The 19273-nt window shown below is 52.2% G+C and overlaps 1 protein-coding gene across 1 annotated transcript in view; it reads right to left on the bottom strand.

Annotated features, from left to right (window-relative positions):
- Positions 1-19257, bottom strand: part of LOC131208039 (serine protease filzig) — a 34201-nt gene extending 14944 nt beyond the window's left edge. Inside the window, exon 1 of the mRNA XM_058200682.1 lies at positions 19221-19257. Within this exon, the coding sequence (XP_058056665.1) occupies positions 19221-19257 (37 nt within the window). The remainder of the gene's footprint in view (positions 1-19220) is intronic.
- Positions 19258-19273: the final 16 nt, after the last annotated feature.

Here is a 19273-nt window from a genome sequence, read left to right as displayed (position 1 = left end):
GGTGATAGCAGCAGCAGCAGCAGCAGCAGAGGCGGTGTGTAGTGTACCGGTCAGCGCGGTCAGTACTCGCCCGACTCGTATTCCCGTTATGTCCTGGATTCCTCGCGCTACCCGTTCGCGGCTCGCAGGCAGCGAATGTGGGACAGCGCCGTGCGCGGCAAGTGTGTGGCCGGCCAGGCGAGCCACACGGGCCAGTGTGGCAAGTTGTGCGCGATGCGCATCCGCAACATGTACAACATTGACCAGCAGCAGCTGGCCGCGGGTTGGGCCCATTGCAATGCGTCGACGGAGCGATGTGTCGGTTTATTAACCACCACCGTTCGATCGCTGTTTGGTAGGCGACACAAACACCGTGGCCATTGATGCGGCTGGCTTGGAGCCTAATCAGCCCAGTATTCCAGGCACGGTCCCGGTGACAACAATCCGGCTCCTGGCGCATCCATCACCGACAGTCTGAGACATCGGCAGCCCTAACCGCAATCGGTGACGATCGGTGACTGCTACTGTTCCCGGCTCAAAAGAGAGTGTTCTGAGGGGTTTCAGGAACCGTTGTCGGTTTGAATTATCGCATTGCGTGTCACGTCGGTTGACAGGCGGATTGGCACCTAGAAGGATGCAACGCAGCACCCTAAGCTGGTGATTGACCCCCATTCAAAGGGGGCTGCAGCTGAAGATAAATGGTTGAGTTATGTTAGGACACCAACCCCCTTCTGTAGGCAAAATAACTAAAGTGTCACGAACATGAAAAAACTAATTCCCTGTAAGCCCCAGACAATAGTGCTTTTATCCACTCCGATCGATCGTACAATGTGGCCATTTTGAAATGCAATAAAGTTGACTCGTTGGCCAAGTGTGATTTCGCAACTTATCAAATTGGTTTACGACACCAACCAACGGGCGATAAAATCGGGCCCATCGTTACAACCGGGCCTTCCGCCGTCCTTCAGAAATCCACTTCCCAGAGCCGAGCCCGAGATTTGTGGACATCATTAGCAAACGGGGAAGCGGCATGGTCTTTGCTTTGGTTCTCACAGCACCATAAACACGTAAAGCCGTATTTATAGCCGCGCGCCGGGGACTGCTTTTCCCAGACTCGCCGTTCGTCCTGCTCCTGCTTCGAAAATTATCCCCTCGCCAAGGAAGGAAAGTCCGTACCGGGGTGGGTTCCGGGCAATAATAAACAATCATAACACACACTCGTCGGCCGGCACGAAGGATGCACGGACGCCTGGTGGGATTCCGCACCGTTTTTATGCACGATGAGCTCGGACCGGGCACCGACCGTAAAACTTTCACTGTCCCTGTGACGCGATCCGGTCCGTCTGGTGGTTCTGTTCGTCTGTTTTCCTTCCAATGGGCTGCACCATGGCACAAAAAATGGCACTGACCGGTTGCTAATTTTATGGCCCCACCCCCCCTCTCATCCCAAAAAGGCAACCGGAACCCGGTAACCCGGACCGGCGTTTTTTTGACAACGAAGGAACAACAGCGTGGGGCGTTAATCATTTTGGAACCCCCTTGCGCGTCTCCGTCTCCGGTCCGGGATTATAATAAACGGCACCGCGATCGGTGAAGAAAGTAAAAACGGAAACGGGCGCTTGGATCCGGATCCCCAGAGAAGGGAATGGCGCGCGAAGAAGTAAGAATGTGCCGGGTAAGGTGCCGGTGGAAAGCGAAAACGGTGGCCACCGAGTCGGAACATGCTGTCGAACGTCGGTGTGGGTTGAAAGAAGGTCTGATCGCTCGGTCCGTTTTACTTTCGTCGCCAGAAAGCGTATCAACCCGGGGCCAGAACCCGAGCTCCGACGACGATCTGAAGAATCGTGCCGCCGAGTCTCGGGAATGGCATGCACTCTGCGGTCCACTATTTCGGATCACGGCGACGAAACTCGTCAAACTTATTTCTCTATAATGTACTAGAGTGGCCAAAAAATAGCGGGATTATTTGAGTGTTGGGCTTTGCATAATGCTGTTCGTCAAAACAGATCATTTTTGGGGAGACAATTCTTGGTTCAACTTCCTCGTGATCATTCCATGATCATTTCGTGATCATTTCGATACAAACTCGACTAATATCGTTGCACTCTAGAGACCGCTCCGTGGACAGCTTTTACTAGATTTAGATTGAGAAGAATAAATATAGATTTTTCGAGTAAAAAGCCCGTATTCCCGATATTTTTTCGGCCTCAGTAGTAATCCTCCTATTGCTAGTTTCTTGTATTGGTCGCCTTCGTCCTTAGCAATGATCCCATTGAATAAGTTGCCATCCTGTTGATAAACAACAATATGTTTGAAGGGTCCACGGGACACTTTATTGTTTCGAAAGGTCCAAGGCTCTACCCAAAGGTCAGTGCGGATTTATGGCCAGTTCGCGATGATCCTCGTTAGTGACTTGTTAGAGGCAACTCTACCCAATTATGGACCCCCCCGCGCGAGTTGTCCTTTCTCGCCCAGTTCGGTATCGATCGCAATCGCTTGTTAATTAGCCTTCGACAGCAATATTATTTTTATCGTTCTCCCCGTTAATCTGCAGCCGGCTCGGAGCTAATCTGACGATCGAGTCTTAATGTCCTCATTATCGGTCGGTCGCGCGTTCGCCAATTTGCTCCTCGCCCGGCGATTTTGGGTGAGAAAATTGAATTTTACAGCCCCATCACCATTCAGCCATTAATGTGGTGCAGTTTTGTGCACAAAATGGGCGCGCAAAAGTTATGTCTGAAGTCGTCCGACGTCAGTCAAAAGGGGTCCCGAAGTTGGGTGCCGTTGACTGGAGTCGCTTCTCCGCAGTGCCCGGACCATTGTACCCGGTGAGAAAAGCCCCAGATGTTGGCCCATCCCGGGGCGAGCAGCAAGAGGCCGGAGGAGCAATGTGCGGGGTCAGCCAACGGCCAACAAAAACAAAACAAGAGTAACACGACGCCTATAAAAATCGCGTAAACCCCAAACGACGCCGTGGGATGGAAAATGGACCACAAAAAAAAAACAAAAATGGGCTGAGAATTAAGGCAGCGAAAACGGGGAAATGGAAAATGCCACCGACCACCGCAGTTGCGGCAGTAAATGTTTACACTCCCGAGCGCCTTCCAGTAACCTCGACCTCGAGGCAGGCAAATCAGGCAGCTCTCCTCGCAAGATGTCAAAGCCCGCGCCGGTCGCGTCATGCGGATTTGGATCGGCGTCTTTCCGGTTTCCTACCCAAGGCGATCAGCGCGACGGTGGAGCTGGCACCCGTCAGTCAGTCAGTCAGTCAGTCAGTAAGTCAACGGGGCAATGCCGTTTTGGTGGCTTCTTCTCATGGCCGGGGCCGGGAAAAATTTGGGCCCCGGATTGATTTGACGGTTTATGATTTTGGGCGAGTGCACGGCGCGGATGTAGGTTAGTGGAAGACAGCGTGGAACTCCGGCCCGGAACACGGCACGCAAACGCGTCGTTTACGATCCAGTGGCTTTCTGTGACAACTCTTGGGGGACTTGGGACAAGCGAACGAAAGCGAATGGCTTCCGGGTTTCGTTTCATTTTTCGTGTCCGTGTGGGTGATCAACGGCCGACGGAGGAGGATTGCAGCAATCTTGTCCCCAATAAACGGAGCGTTCCACGGAGAGAAGACAGACCGGATCAACTTTATGCCTATGAGGGGCGCTTTCGGAGATTCTTCTTCTCCCGGCACGGTTTTATAATCGTCTGCTGAGCCGTGTTCGTTTACGGGACATTTGGAACAGGTTTCGGCCCCGAGTTCGTTTTGTTGGTCATCGATACAGATTCTGGTGAACGTGTACGGATTAAAGCCGAAAGGCGATCAGTCTGGCTCCTGGAAGGGATCTGGCCACTTTCTCCCACACCAGATGAAGCGGAAGGTGTTACCCGTATCTTAAGGGTAATAGCATAACTGGTGACGGCCATTTGGTGCTTGAACTGATTTTCAACCGGCCAGTGGCCAGTCCCAACTTTCGATAAAAATTTCACACACTGTTGTGCCGTTCGAAAGGTCTCACTGTGTCCCTGAGCCCCGGAACTTATAAAAACCCGGACGCCGGATACCGGGAACGGGAGCGAAGAGTTTAGCGCTGTGATCATCCCGGTTAACCCAGTGTTCTTTTCCGGTACTCAACAACCGATCCGAGAGAGAGAGAGTAAAAGCGTCGTCATTTTAACATGTCCGGCAGTCCCAATTAGGTCCCATAAAAGGACATCTGCCGGTGGCCATTACGGCGCGGAATAAAACAGCCTCCAGCCATTGTCCCACGGTAATCCGGACGCTGGCAGATGAAATCATCTGCCTGGCGCCATTTTGTTTCTTGTTTTTCTTTTTCACCCTCCCCCCGCGGTAATTGTCCCCCGCGTCGGATGGCCGGCGGACAAAAAATCCGGCGCGCCGGTGAATGAAGGTTTCACTTTTCATCGAGCTGCCTTTTTGGTCATCGACTGGGTGGCAATTTGCGGACGTTGACTTCGGCCGGCGATCGTTACCGATCGCGCGCGCGCGGAAGAAATCGAAACCGATCGAGGATCGAATCTTCGGAGACCGAATTCGCAACCCTGCAGGCTTGCAGTTTCCCTTGGTCGGTCTGCCAGTTGGTTTGCCAGCGCCAGCGAATCAATTTCCCGTGGCCCCTGCGGTGTCGGAATCGGATTTTTCACTGGCCCCTTCTGGTCGTTGCAGTTTCGCTCGTTCGCTGAGATTGGAGGGCCGAAAGGAATGGAATGGTTTAAAACAATCGCCGCATCGCTTCATCGTGGTGGCCAAAGTGGGAGAGATTAATCAACCTCACGCTTCACCGATAACGACTGGGAAGGAATGGAAAGTCTTTCGCCCGGCTACTGAGCCGGGTGGTGTGAGAAAAGCGTGACACGATCGAGGATTCGCCACGCTGGAGATGAGCCCGTCGTGCTGGGAATCGTTTTTCCTCCGATTCTTAGACTCTCCCCGTCGGCGGTCGATTGGGCCCCTTTCCGATCGTGAATTTCTTTTCGTGCCTGGTTTTGTTTTCCAAATCCCACACCCATTTTCCTGCTTTCCTGCGATCTATTGGCGGCGTATTGTTTCGCTTCCTAGCCGGTGCGATTGCCCGGGCCCCGGGATCCCCGGATCGGTCTCTTCACTTTCTCTTCATTGCCGATGCACGACGGCACTATGCTCCTTGCTTTTTTCGGCACCTTTCGACCGGGTCCCGGGGTCTCTGGCGTGCTGACGGTGATAAAGTATAGGTTGGCCAATTGTTTTTTGTGTGTGCAGGCCAAACATACTTCGTACTTCACGTCAATGCAAAAGTAAAAGTTCGCTATTTAGCATAAGGACGGCGGCGGAGTGCGAAAACACATTCGACGATCACCCGCCGTGACAAAGGGGTGGCTAATGTATGCTGTCCGATGCCGAAACGGGCCGGAACACGTGTGGCCTTCTTTGGGACCTGTTCGGGGACCATTATTGGGCGCTCGATTGATTGGGCGCTCGATTGATTGGGCGCTAGGAGCCGTGGCAGTAAACAGATTCTCGCCTTGACGAGCCTACGGATCTTACGGTTCGGGTTGTGGAACCCACAACATAACAAGACGCCCGCCAGGCGCTTGTTGGGCCAGCCCCCAGCTTCCGAACTCCGTTAGAAGGTATTTGACCTCGCGCGTTCATTTGGCAAGTACCGCGGACTGAGGAGTGGCCGTCTGTTGCCTTCAGCGCCCCAGTCGGGTGCAAATGTTCTCCACTCGTCGGTCTCTTCCCGTCTTCGGTTCCGCGCTTCGGAGCCTCCGGGGCTCGGAAATTCCATCTGCTCGCGGCTCCACTGATTGTAGCACACATCCCATGGCAAACAATTAACCGGGCGTTGTTTAACTAATCGGCGGTGTTCTGGCCCGGAGAAGATCGGGAAGCAGTTCCAAGGTTCGGAACCCAATTTCGAGCACAACAAAACCGTGTCGGCGATCAGACAGTTAGACGGTAAAATAGCGCTTTTCGGAGTGATAACATAAATTGAGATCTGCGTCTGTAAGCACCCCTGACCGGGGGCCATTCTTGTGCAAATGGTCACGTCGCACGAGCCGCGGGCTCATGAACCGTTATGCGCCGTTGAACGCGACCATTTCGCAGCCCGCCACCATTCGCCCGGGCATTTATGTGTCAAATATTGAAATGTGATCCTCGGCGAATCCGGATCCGGCTATGCAAATCCGGCCCGGTGAACCGGAACCGAAGCCGGGCGCATCGTTTCATATTTTAGCCACCTCGAACCATTTCTCGGTGGTTCTCGCGGCAACACGGTTCGCGATTCCTGGTGCGCCAAAAGTGTCGTTCCCGTTGGTCATCGTCATCCGTGGCTTTCACTTCGGTGGAATGCAGGCGGATCGCGGGGATGACGCATGTCAGCCGGTCCGCCGGGATTAGAGAGACCCCTCGAGTCCGTGTGCATATGAGCGAAGCATGACGAGGGGGTTAGCGCGTGGTGTAAATCCTCCAAAGTGCCGCCCGCCCTCTGGAACCGGCTCTGGATGATTCGGCGCGGGGCCAATGGCGCACTTCCTGGCGACCGAACCGAACCGAAAGTGAACGGCGTTCGGTGTGTCAATAAGAACGATGAAAGTGAGTTGAACTGTATGTTTATCGAATTATATTTACACACAGCCAACCGGTCGGCCCCAGTGGACCCCAGACCAAGGGGGGACCGGCTGGTTCCGGTACGGTTCGCGACGGGTCGCTCTCTCTTCCTCGGAAGGTTCCTTCTTTTGCATCGCCGGGCAAGGATTTGGTGGCCATCGCGAACCACGGGGAATCCCTTTCCACGGCGATGTATGTAAAATGTGAAAGTGAACTCAGGTGAACCACGGGATGGCCACCGTGGTGGAAAACAATTCAATGGCGGTAGCGATCGTTGGCAGATAGAAAGTTGGTGTCGCCGCCATCACCGCCGTGTTGTTTTTTTTGTGGCCGTTTGTTTTGATGTCACTGCATTCTGCTGTCAATCGGAAGCAGGAACCACTCTAAGCGGAACTCACCAAGCATTAATTGATTCGATAGCTATCGAATCGATTTAAACGATCGGGCAAGTGAAGTGGCTCTCGTCCGGTGTGGTCGGTTCGTGAAGCTTAAGATATGGAGTCTCGTCTTTCTGATGGGCTCCGGCTCTTGGAATTTAGAAAAGCCTCTTCCTGAACTCGATGGCCTCTTCTCGACCGCTCGTGGTACCGTTGTAATTCGTGTGGCGTTAATTTTGCTCGACTCCCGGGGGACACTTGCGGAAATAGCGGATCGCCACTCGACAGCGGACAAGAATGCAGAACCGTGGCCGCTAGCGCCCTCAGGATCTGGTTACGGGCGTGTAGTTGCGCAATTTCCGGTCCAGCCCGATCCAGCCCGGCACTAATTGATAACATCCTTCAGGTGGTCGCAGGCGACCACCGGTCCAGATATTCTAACAGTAGATACATTCTGCCAACTAACGGTTTCCCTGCACGCTGCTGCGGTCGGTCGGTGCGCAAATAGACGTGGACGGGCTGATAAGAACCCGTTCGCGAAGGAAACGGTCACCGACGTGTGTCCCGACCTAGATCCACGCATCCCGCCCCAAGCCCTCCGAGCCCCCCGGGAATCTAACCGCGGAACCGAGCACGCCCGACGGCCCCGGAACAAGTTGACAGTTACAGCTTCATCTGATGGCGCGTGTAATCTGTGGCTGGCCCCGTCCACCGTGATTGGAGCAGCGGTCGGTGAAAATGGCCTCTAAGTAGGGTAATCAGTGACTCATTGGAGCCCGTTAACCACCTGGGGAAGTGCTGGGAACGGGGAAAGTGGAGGATGATTTATTGATGAATGATTTATGATGCACGCCCCGGCCGGTGACCGCCACCGAGGATCTCACCCGAAAGCGCGCGCCAGATTAGTGGACATTGTGTCGTCGGCGCTCGCGGTGTGAGTTTTAATCGTTTCCCATTGTTTTTCGATGTTGATGCCCCGAGTGCGATCGTAATGGTTGTACTTTGATTGAGATTTCACCCGATTGTGATGATTTATCACCCTCAGCCCGGAGGGTTAGGTGCCCTTCGGAAGAATGGCCTGGGACTCCTTCACGATCGGCCCTTGTTTTAAAAGGCGCTAATGATTGATTGTTCGGCCAGCCTGGGTCAGCAAATTGACGATCATGTATTACCGGCTCTAACTATCGGGCGATGGGGTTTCGGGCCCAAAAGCCTCTAATTATTTTATGGACAGTTCAATCGTCTTACTCCTTGACGGTGGTTCATCAAACACCGTTAATTGAAGCAAGCAGAGGCTCCACCTTAATGGACCATCAAATAGCGCGCATTTCCGTGAGCATGGCCGATCGAAGGATCAAAGCTGCTAGCTGGCTACGAATCGGACCATCGATCTGTCATCGGATTGTGTACGCACCTTGACCACCATTTGCTCCCGTTTCGCCGATGGAACACTCCTAACACCATTTACATAATCGAGCTCTTCGTTCCCCTCGAAACGGATCGAGACAACAGAAGTAAACAGGGGTGCTTTTCAATCCTTTCACCGGCGATCCGGCCGGCCACGACCCACTCGGTTTCCATTGCCAATTTCCCGCGCATTCCACAGCAAATCGGCAACGGTGGAAAAAAAGGCGAGTCGAGCTATGAACTCCCAATTCCCTATCTTAATTTCAAATGATTTGTGCCATTTCGACTGGCGGCAGTGGCGGCGGCGTTGCGCATCGTGCCATCGATCGTAGAGGCCCCGCCAGTCCGAAGAAACGAAGAGGAAGAAGAAGCACCAAACACACCGAGCCGACGAAAAAATCACAAAAATCGTTTTCAACTCGACACCGAGACCTACTTTTGGTGGCAACCGGCGCAGTAGTACCTTCTGGCGCTCCTGATCCGGTGGCCCAATCCGGGAACGGTGGCTCAATCGAATGGATCGATTCAAATGGTTTGTACGGTCGGGAACTGGGAGAGGCTGGACTGTACTCACTCAATTACCCCCCAGCCAGGCCAACGTTCTCACGACACACGAGCCTGATAGGAATCGGTCCCGATCGGGCGCCGTTCTCACACACTGGCCACCGGCCGGTCAAACCTTGACCCCCGAGGCAACATAATTAACCTATCCCCTTGCCCCGAAAAAGGGCTAAATAGGGTCCACACTCTTGGCAGATGGCTCGAGCCGATCGGAGATTGGAAATAAGATGCAATCTGCCGGAGCAGAGACCACCGTTCCGGGAGTCCACCACCCCGTTTTTTTGTTGCCTTTTTTTTTGGCCCACCGATGGCCGGTTTGAATACTGCTGGACCCCCGAGCTGGTCCGAGCGACGATGTTGATGGAGGCCTGAGCCGCGGCTCGGTTTCCATTACCACTCGCGCGGTTCCATTACGTAAAAAAGTGGATGAAAAAAAATCAGATTAGGTCACCGAATTCTGGGCCCGGCCGGTCCGAGCCCGAGTGGCAATCAATTTCTAATCAAACCCAAACAATTACCGGAGAAATGATCTTTCCCGCGCGGATCGCGGACCAGACCAGGGACAGAAGCTCGGCTCGGCTCGTGGCCGTGGCCCTCGGTGATATGCTTTCCCATGACGGAAAACCGGAGCCCCGGGGTTGTGGCCGAGCGTGAAAACTGCAGCGGATCGATTCGTGACCGAATATCGGGAGATCGCGGGCCTTGGCCTTGGTTACGCAGAACCGCCACCGCCGACCGGGGGCCAATTTTATGGCACAGGTTTTGTGTCCGAGGCCTGCGAGCACTCCGTTACATAAATTGATTCAGGTGATCCGAATAATGGCGATAATTAAAAGTAGGCACGAAAAAGAAAGCGCAACCGATGAGCGCTTGTGATTAATTACCCCCGGACGGAGTGGGCCCGGAGACTGGGCTGGGTAAACACGGCCACACGGCACGCCGGGCTTTCTGTGTCGCTTTCTGGAGCAACAGCAGCCCGAGCCCGAGCGAGTTTGTTTGGACGGGCGGACGGACGCCTGATGGATGATGGATCGGATCGGAAAGCGCATCCACGCGAGCGATGCTGCCAGATAACCTCCTTCTCGAAGCGCTGCGTGAAGGCTCGCTGGCGCAAGCGACTAAGTAGGGCCACAGCTCGCCCTGATCCTGCGCCTGATGCGCCGTTGAAAAATGCTGCTCTCGCTTCCTGTTTTGCGCTGTGCAGTTGCTGGGAACTCGATCGACTGCATGCGCAGCATCAATTATGGCACGTGAGCGCGTCGTTCGTAACACACCCGATCGATCCGGCCATTCCGGTCCGGACTTGTTCACCCGCAGCGTTTAGCTAGCGATCGCGATCTAAATAGGTGGACGGGGAAAGCCACGAACGAGCAACGAGCTCCAGCGGTGATAATTATCCTTGGCGAACGATCGATCGATCGTGATGTGCAAGCCTCTGAGCTTCAAGACGTCCCTGGTGCTGGTGCGCTGTTGTATAATATCATAATTATCGCGGCAGACAAATGGCGCACCATTCGTCCCCGATCGCGGATTATCGTGGAGTGGCCTCGTCAGCCACGGGCACACGGTTTGGCACGGTTAGGTTGTCGTTTCCGCAATTTTGATCCGCCGATCCGCCGTGATTGAGTCACGGTCAGTAGGGCATGCTCGCACGGTTCCATAAAGGGTGCCAATGGCAAGCAGAGCGGAATGGAGTGGCAGACAAAGTGGCGCTGACTTTAGAGTAAACGCCTAAATTTATTTAATCTATGCGATCCACATGCGAAAAGATTTGTCCCGTCTCGGTGACCAAGCGAAAGGTTTTGTTGATTGAATAGCTGAATATGGAAGCAGGATCGCCTGACGGTGATCACATCAGTTAACCGGGGGCTTATCAAAGGTGGGCTTTGTCCCTGAAATATTTATGCAATTTTTAAATCAGCCCCTCCTCCAGCAAAGTGGACGCTAATTTGACTCGTTCCATTTGTGGCCGTTCCGAAATTAGCTATCCACGCACGGCTAACGGTCCCGTTTTGCTAAGGGACCGTCCCGCCTAAATTCGAACAAAATTCACCAGCTGGTCTAGGCCACGACGGACATCAAACGCCCGAATCCCGACCCGGCGAGGACCGGTTTTCGAGCTCGGCACCGCACCTGCGATCGTCCGTCACGTGCTTACCTCTTTCACCTGTTGAACTTAACCCATTTACGGTCGCGATTCCGACGGTGATGGTGATGATGATCGCCAGGAGTGGCCGGAGACGCCGGAGCCGGGTGCCCGTCTGCTGCCGGCCGGCAGCCGTCCTGCGTGCGCGGTTCGCCATCGGCCCGGTTCGCCTTAACCTTCCGACCAGCCGACCGATGCCGGCTGTCACACTCGGGCACGACGAACAAAGCAACACTCCGAGCAAGACCCGACTGGACGAAACCGATCGCCCAGAATAGCAGGCGAGATAAAGGTGGGGTTTTAACACTCGAAGAGGCCCTTCTCGAGACGCGGTTCTCAAGTGGCAGTTAATTGACGGGGACTGACGCGCCGCGAGGAGTGCGCGATAACACCGAGAAACCCGAAACGCGATTCCGGGCCCGGGGCCGTTGATCGGACCGAAAGCCTTATCCGGATGCACCGGAAAGTAAGTGCGCTGGCGGTTGGCTGCTGCAGGCGGCCTCCGTTGTTCACCGCGGTTCGGTCCGCGCTCGTCACTTTCACCCCGAAGATTCCAAGGAAAGAGAACCTTGAACTTTCCCTAACGCGTGCGAGAGCGCGCGTCCGTGGGCCCGCGTAACACCAGCCGGGCGGGCAATCTTCCTGTCTCAGTTCCTTCTAGATCGGCCCGGGCGGGGGGTTCAGTGGCCCCACGCGGTGCGTTTCTTCCGGAACGGGCGCCGACCGATCCTCACTCACTCTCCGAAACGCGCGAAGGACGCGTTCCTCGCTGACGCGAGCGTTCAAGTCACTCGCCTTTGGGCCTTTGCACTGTGCGCGCACGAAACAAGAACACGGGAACGGTGAAACGCGTAAAGCACAACGATCGAGCCGAGAAAGTTTCTCGGATCCTCGGACCACGGTTCACACTTGGCGCGGGGGCCCCCAACAATTGATTCCAGGCACAGGGGCGTCGTTTGGCAAGAGCCGCGAAAAAGAAAGTAGCACTTGGACTTGGTCCACTCGTCCGGTGGTTCTCGCGGCACGACGGCAGCGGCGGCGGCTGCGAAGACGACGACGGTTGGGCTCGTTGCGCTTGCGCGTCTCTTGACGGAATGGTCGGTGCACGACGCAACTCCGGTACTCTGGCGCGGATCGGCCGTTTCCAGTTTTGTCGGTCGCTTTCTCTTCTCTTCTCTCCCTTGCGCCCACTGCGCCCGCCCGTCGGCCGTCCCGCTCTGGCCCGGCCCGACACACTCCGTCCCTTTCGGTCGCGCACGATCACCGACGATCGCACGATCGGCTCGCTTTCTCCGGTGCGCGCCGTGATTGTTGTTGCGCCACGCCGCGTTGTCCCGTTGGAGTCGCTGGTGCGGTTGTTGGCGTTGCACCGATCGTGCAGGAACTAGGAACTAGCGATCGCGATCGCGCAACATATATACACAACAACATTAGAAGCCGGTGCCGGACACGGCACGAAAGCTCTCGGCTGGCCACAGAGAGAAAGCTCGCTCTTCAGGTCCGGACCTCTTGTTGATCTTCTAACGATCGAGCTTGGCGCCTCTCTCTCTCTCTCTGTCGGTGGCGCCTCGGCGGGAATCTCTTGGTGGTGGTGGAGGCTCTCCGGAGCTGGAGCCACTCGAGGGAACATCATCGACCGATCGGCGATCGTGCCGATAGTCATTTCCGTGTTCGCTGGGACTTGCATACTGCACCGAGGCCACTCGAGACCCGACGCCATGTCCTGGATAGCTTACTGTCCTTGCCGTGTGTCTTGAAGCAGCAGCAGGCAGAAATCGGAAGTAGCTTGAGGGGGGCTCTACTCGGTTATTACACGCAGGGGACATGGTTTAATGAGCAGGAGAAAGGTAATACTTCACCAGCTCTTGGAGTTGTTTGGGTTCGATCTCAACCATTTTGGGTTATTGGGGGGAAAACATATCCCAATTGCGAGATGGTTTTCATGCGGGAAACTCAGCATAATGCGATGAGCCATGGTGGATGTCTTCAGCGTCTGGGCTATAGCTTGAGTTGTTCGAAACAACTTGGCGCAGGCTTTGGAACTTGAAATGATTAAAATTTTCTCACTCAGCCTCTAAGGACACTCTTTGTGTCTTGAGCAGGAATGTGAAATTGCCGGCCAATTATATGATTTCTATTTCACTTTTTATTTATAAATCAAACAGTTTCAATAATTGTTGTTTGGATTTAATTAGTTTTCTATTTTTTATTCTTAGAACTTAGAACGGACCGTGCCGTATTTATCTCTCTCTTTTGTTATCTTTTTTTGTTGCTCTACAATTTGGTTTAATATTTACCATTCCGTCTTGTTCCATTCGTATACGCAGCTGATCGACTACCTAATTATAAAACGCGTTGCCTTCTACTTGGGCTACGATCACTCGAGTATCGCAGACGATCGCCTTAAGCCGTTTTCGCTTTTAAGATCCTGACCTCACGCATTGACTCATCGACATTCCTTGTCCGACTGATCTTTTCTGCTCCTGCTTCACCGGACATAATGACCCATTACTTGCCTTCTGCCGTACGTATAAAAATTACTCGTCGGTTCTTGACTTTGACATGTCCCTTGATCAGTGTCGTGATGTTTTTGCTTTCATGTCCTCTTAGTAAATGTTTCGTCCATGTTACTTTCGTGTATGTTTCCTTGAAACTACCGATTACCTGCTTCTGCGTTTGCGATTCATCAGTTGTGATTAGTTTAGTTGTAAGTGCTAAGTTAAGCTCATTATTGTCAATTAGGCTATGTTACTCGTTGACTGTTTTCTTTTGCCAATACATAAATTTGCATCATTTTTCTCCGGCATGGTACATCATGAGTTCTTGCCACAGGGTCGAACGGTCAATACAAAATATTAGCTGAAAGTTGAGTGTGAATTTCTGGTAATAAACAAGACAAGCCACATCCACCGTATTCGCCAAATCTGGCCACCTGTAACTTTTTTACGACACTACGCCACGATCGAGGAGATCAAGACGGCATCGAAGGGTGAGCTGAACAAGATCAGCAAAAATGATTTTTTTAAGCTCTTCGAGGATTGTTAAAAAGATTGGTACAAGTGTATCAGATATCTGCTGGAGATGACTTTGAAGAGAACCAAACATAGATTCATAAATAAATAAACAATTTGTTAAAAAAACGCTAAATTCCACATACGTTTTGAACAGGTCACCTCGTCTAAAATCGAATTCAAAAGGGCCAATAATGAATTCACGAGAATGAATTCATAGTCACAGTCATTCACGATTCAACTGCCGTTTAAATGTTTCACAAATGATTTATTTATTTTTATTTATTTTAAAATCATGCAAAATATTGCTAAATAGTTTATTTAATTGTCGTTCGGCAAGTTTAACGAACCCTGGGCGGTCCCTATCAACCCGCCCAATCGATGAAACTGATCCCCACCCGACGGCAATGTGCGGCCATTCGCAATGAGAGCTGTCTGCCAGGATGCACACGCCGTGAACCAGTGCCCTATATTGCGTTTCACCGATCGTGATCGATCGTGGCTGGCCCGTCGTGCGCCGCGTTCTGCCGATTTATGACCGAGCCAGCCAGCGTGTGCCAGTTGTTGGAGCACACGTTTCTTAAATTTATACTCTCAGCCTTAGTCTCGGTCGCGGATTTTCTCTTCCCAAACCAACCTTCGGCCTCGTAACATCAGCCCCAACATATTAACCCATCCGAATTAAACGAACCGTGTTCGTTAGGCACGGCGACAGCGAATGTTGGCGTTTATATTTACGACAATGACGCCAGCCCGTATGTGGTGCATAAACAGCAGGAAAATGCGGGAATTTTCTGCCCCAACGAGTGCCCGGGCTGGCCGTTGCCGGGAAATGGAAAAGCGAGCTCCAACCCATCCAGCCACGGGATGGATTGGAGTCAATTGAACCGTTTTTCAGTGCATATAAACCGAACCTACAGCGCGCCGGAGAAAGTGTACCGTTTTTTTCTCGATCCGTTAACCTGGCGGGATGCAGAATACGCCGATCGTAGAACGAGTTTCCTTACTCCAGTTCCGTTGGACCCGGTGTCGGATTCTGACCCTTCTGCGTGGGCTGCAATGTGTTCCGATTCGAAACCCACATACCGCGAGTGTCATTTAAATGCTGCCCGAACGAAAACGCATAAAACACCGGACCAAGACATCGAGTGTGGTTTCCACACTCAGCGAAAAAAGGAAAACGGCCACAAGTGGCCATCGTGCTCAATGGTCCACGGAAACACATTACCTTCGTTGCGGGAACGTCCGGCGGGAATCGAATGCACTTTCCCTTTCAGGCGTCCCATCGGCTAATAACATTATTCCGAAACCGACACGGCTTCATCCCTTTCTCGGCTGGAACACGCTCGCGGGACAGGGTTCGCGAGATGCTGTCGTGGAAAATGTGACCATTTGACAGGTAATGACGGCGACATTGTTTGACTTTTATTGTCAACCGGCGGCCGTCGTTTTCACCGGCCCCCGGCCGGACCGTCCGGCAGCTTGTTTGTGTTTCTGTTTGAGATTTCAATTACCCATAAATGTTTCCTCCACGCGACATACGCGCAGCTTTCGATTCGATGTGGACAAACCATTTTCTCCGGGGGAGGTTTCGTTTCGGCCCGTGGACCGGAAGTGGAACTTTTTTCGGCCTTTTTCTGCTCCTTAATTTAAATTTTCTTGATGTGCAATTTTTGTGTTTTCGATAGTGCGCTGCTGGGCTTTAAAGTACCGTAGATTACGGGTATTAAGACCCTAGATCTATTAAGATCCACCTTATTTTTAGAGCAAAAATTTAAAACAATCCTAAATTACTTTATTTTTATTTTTTAACGATTTTTTTATAACTCATTCGTCATAGAAATTATGAAATTCTTCAGTCTCAAACATATCTTCTATTTCCAAACATCGATTAACCAGTTTTCTAGCTATTTACTCCATGTCATCATAATCTGTGTCTGAGAAATCACTTTGGGCAAAAATAGCATAATTCTCAGAGTCATCTAATGCATTACTAATACCTGCTTTTCTAAATGATTTGATGATAACATCTTTCTTGATGGCATCCCATGAAGTTTTCACCCACTGGCAGACTTGTGAGATTGTTGGCCTCTTCAACAGGCCTGATGGAGTTAAGTTTGTGTCAGATTCACTCATCCATTTGGTCCACTTCTCCTTCATATTTGCCTTTAAAGGTTTATTGATACTGATATGAAGAGGTTGGAATTGACTTGTGAGACCACTTGGAATGACTGCTAACTGGGTTCTCAGTTCCTTAGCCTTTTGCTTTAATTTTTCCGTCATATGCCCTCTAAACTGATCACAACCAAAAGAGAATTCTTCTTCAACAGGCCGCCAGGTTGCCTAAACCATACCTTATCAAACCACAAATCCATGCCTTGCCGGTCTATCCATCCTTAGAATGAACATGAATCAATACTCCTGTGGGGATTTTGTCCTTAGGCAGGGTTCTACGTTTGAAGATTAAAAGTGGAGGCAACTTGGTGCCATCAGCCAAGCATTAACCGGTTAATCCAGCAAGCCGAGTCGCTGACTACACCTATTATGACTCCCCTGGATTTTAGACTGAATTTTTTTTGCAAAAAAGCTGGGTCTTAATACCCGTTATCTACGGTAAATGTTATCGGACACAGCATCCCGACGATCTGCGAACTGCAGGCCGCTTCGCCGGAAAAGTATTTGCTTTGAAGAGGTGTGAAGTAAATACTCCCGCGTCTTTGTGTCTCGTGGGGCCCACAGGGAACCGCAAACCAATGCCCGATGCAAATGCAATGCTTGCAATGCTGGGAAAACGCTTGCCACCATTGTGGCCAGTATGCACTGGCAACGACTCCCGTGGCGCGCGAAGAGAAGAAGCATAAAAATCGAAAGCCATCGAGGTGGTTAACGGGTTGCCCATAAAGAAGCGCGCCCGGTGCATCCGGTGCAATGTGGTGCTCCTGGTGTGCGATGCACCGATAATGGCCCTCACCTTTGTGTGTGGGGGGGTATTATTTGTGATAAATTTGCATCAACAACATCGAATCGCGCGCGCGCTCGTGCACCCTTCGGCTTTATGCAAATATTTACTTTCGCCTGAACCTTTTACCTTAGGCGAGTGCGAGGCAAAAATGCGTCGAGTGGCACACTCTAGAAGTGCACCAGCATCGTTTGTTTTTCATCGGCCACCGATGTTATGCTACCGCACACGGTTCGATGACACGCGCCCGGGGCTACCTCCAATTCATAAAAATTGGAACGCCAGAATATTGAACAAGAATTCGAAATTAGTTCACGTTTCATAATACGCGTCACGGTGGCAAACATGAATTCGCTCTGTTCCAAATATTTCGCAATCGATTTCAGCCGCCCGGCAAACGTTCCCGGGGCCACACTTTGGGTGGAGCATAAACGTTGGAAAGGTAAATACCGGTTTAGCGGGCGATGATATCGATCGAGAGCATCGATACCCCCGCCGAAACGGGCGGGGCAGATCTTAAACGGATTTCGGTGGCGGAAAATTGGATCGCTAATTGAGCCCAGTGCTCGGAGGCGTGATGATTGGGGGAACACATTTCGCGAATCGCTCCCAGGGGCCCCCTCTCAGGCCGATCAAGAGAGCCGATCGTCTAATAACGGCGAGTGTTGATTCCCCAAAAAGGGTACACCGAACGGGTAATGCAATAAACGTGATTCGGCTCCACTTATGAATAAACACCATTTATTGGCCGTGATCCGATTTTCGGTGTGCTACGACCCAAAGTGACACATTCCGTCCACATTCAGAGAAAGCGTTCCATCATCATCCTTGGCTTGGTTCGCTTTTACGATCGGTTTCGTTCGCTAGAAGATCTTCCGAAACGTTTACCTTCTCTCGAAATTCCACACCGCTGAAGAGGTTGGGAAAGTTGCACTTGAGAAAGACAAAAACCCGCTTTTCTTACAGAACCGATCGTCCTTCTGGGCGAAGGGCTTTTGGCTGGCCGCGGGCCGCGAGCGGAGGAGTGCACGACAAGTAGCTAGTTTCACTTTCCGACCGACCACTCCGTGAATCCGGAGCGTCACATGTGCTCCGCTGCGCGTTCACTTGACACGCTTCGTAATGGGCCGTTGGCGTCCGTTCCGGTTCTTCCGGGAAGCGCGCTCGGGGGGCTCGTGAGTTACGCTCACGCCCCAATCGGGGCCTTTCTTCGAGCCGTGGCCACGAAAGTCGTGTAGCATCTTGATTTCCGGAAAATCGAAAGAAACGTGCTCGAGCACGGCATCGAGTCGGGCTAATTTCACTTGGCCCTTTTTTAACGATGGCCCCAGCCCAAAAAAAAGTGTCTCGCGTCCGTCTCGCGGTGAATTACCAAATTTCTCGCGCCGACGTCAGAGAAATGTCAAAATGATAGACGAAAGCACCGATGTTTGCAGGCGAAAATTGGACGGAAGGTTGGCCGCGCCTGACAGCCCGTAAAGTGTTTTGACTGATTTAATAGGGATGCCAGGCGTAGCATTTAGTCAGAAAACTAATTCTAAACCCGCGAAAGTGGCTCACACGTTTGGCGAGAAAGAAATGACCCATTTGTCTTAGTCCGCCCATCGGAACGTGGCCCCCGTCGTTGATTCCGAGTCGTCAATGGCCATTAAAATCTGTCACTTTCTTGGGTAGACGAAACGGCCCGCCCCAAAATAAGACGGGGGGAAATACGAAGCACACAAGCATGTTACTTTTAACTATCGTTTTCACCATTAACCGCGGCCGATAGTGCGGTGCGCCGTCGATAGCGCGTCTCAGGCTAATGCGCCGGTGACAGTGAAATCCTCACGCAGCTTCGCGGTCCACGGTCCACGATAGTGTCAACAGACGGAATCGGTAATGGTTTTTTCGTGTGTAATTTTGATTTTCCACCTGGCCTTTTCGTCTGTCGGGCCGCTGATTTGCCTACTTTCCTCTGGGGGTCCCGGAAATTACCATCCGTGTGTGGGGTGAGCGCGAAGAGAACCACTCCGGCAATCCGTCAATCGATGAGCCGCATTTATTTGTCGTTCCTATTTTCGGCCCCGATCGGTCTGGGTGACGGAGCGCTTTTGTTTCTGTTGCCAAACGAAAGTTTTCCTTTCGAACGTATTCACAGTCCACGGGAAACACAAACTGTGATCAGATTTACCTGTGAACTGTAAAGCGGAAGTTTTGAACGGCTTCATGATTTACTTCCGGAAA

Source organism: Anopheles bellator, chromosome 2, assembly GCF_943735745.2.
Source record: "Anopheles bellator chromosome 2, idAnoBellAS_SP24_06.2, whole genome shotgun sequence".
Classification (NCBI taxonomy): domain Eukaryota; kingdom Metazoa; phylum Arthropoda; class Insecta; order Diptera; family Culicidae; genus Anopheles; species Anopheles bellator.
The sequence above is the reverse complement of the archived record's forward strand: the minus strand, read 5'-3'. Positions and strand labels throughout refer to the sequence as shown.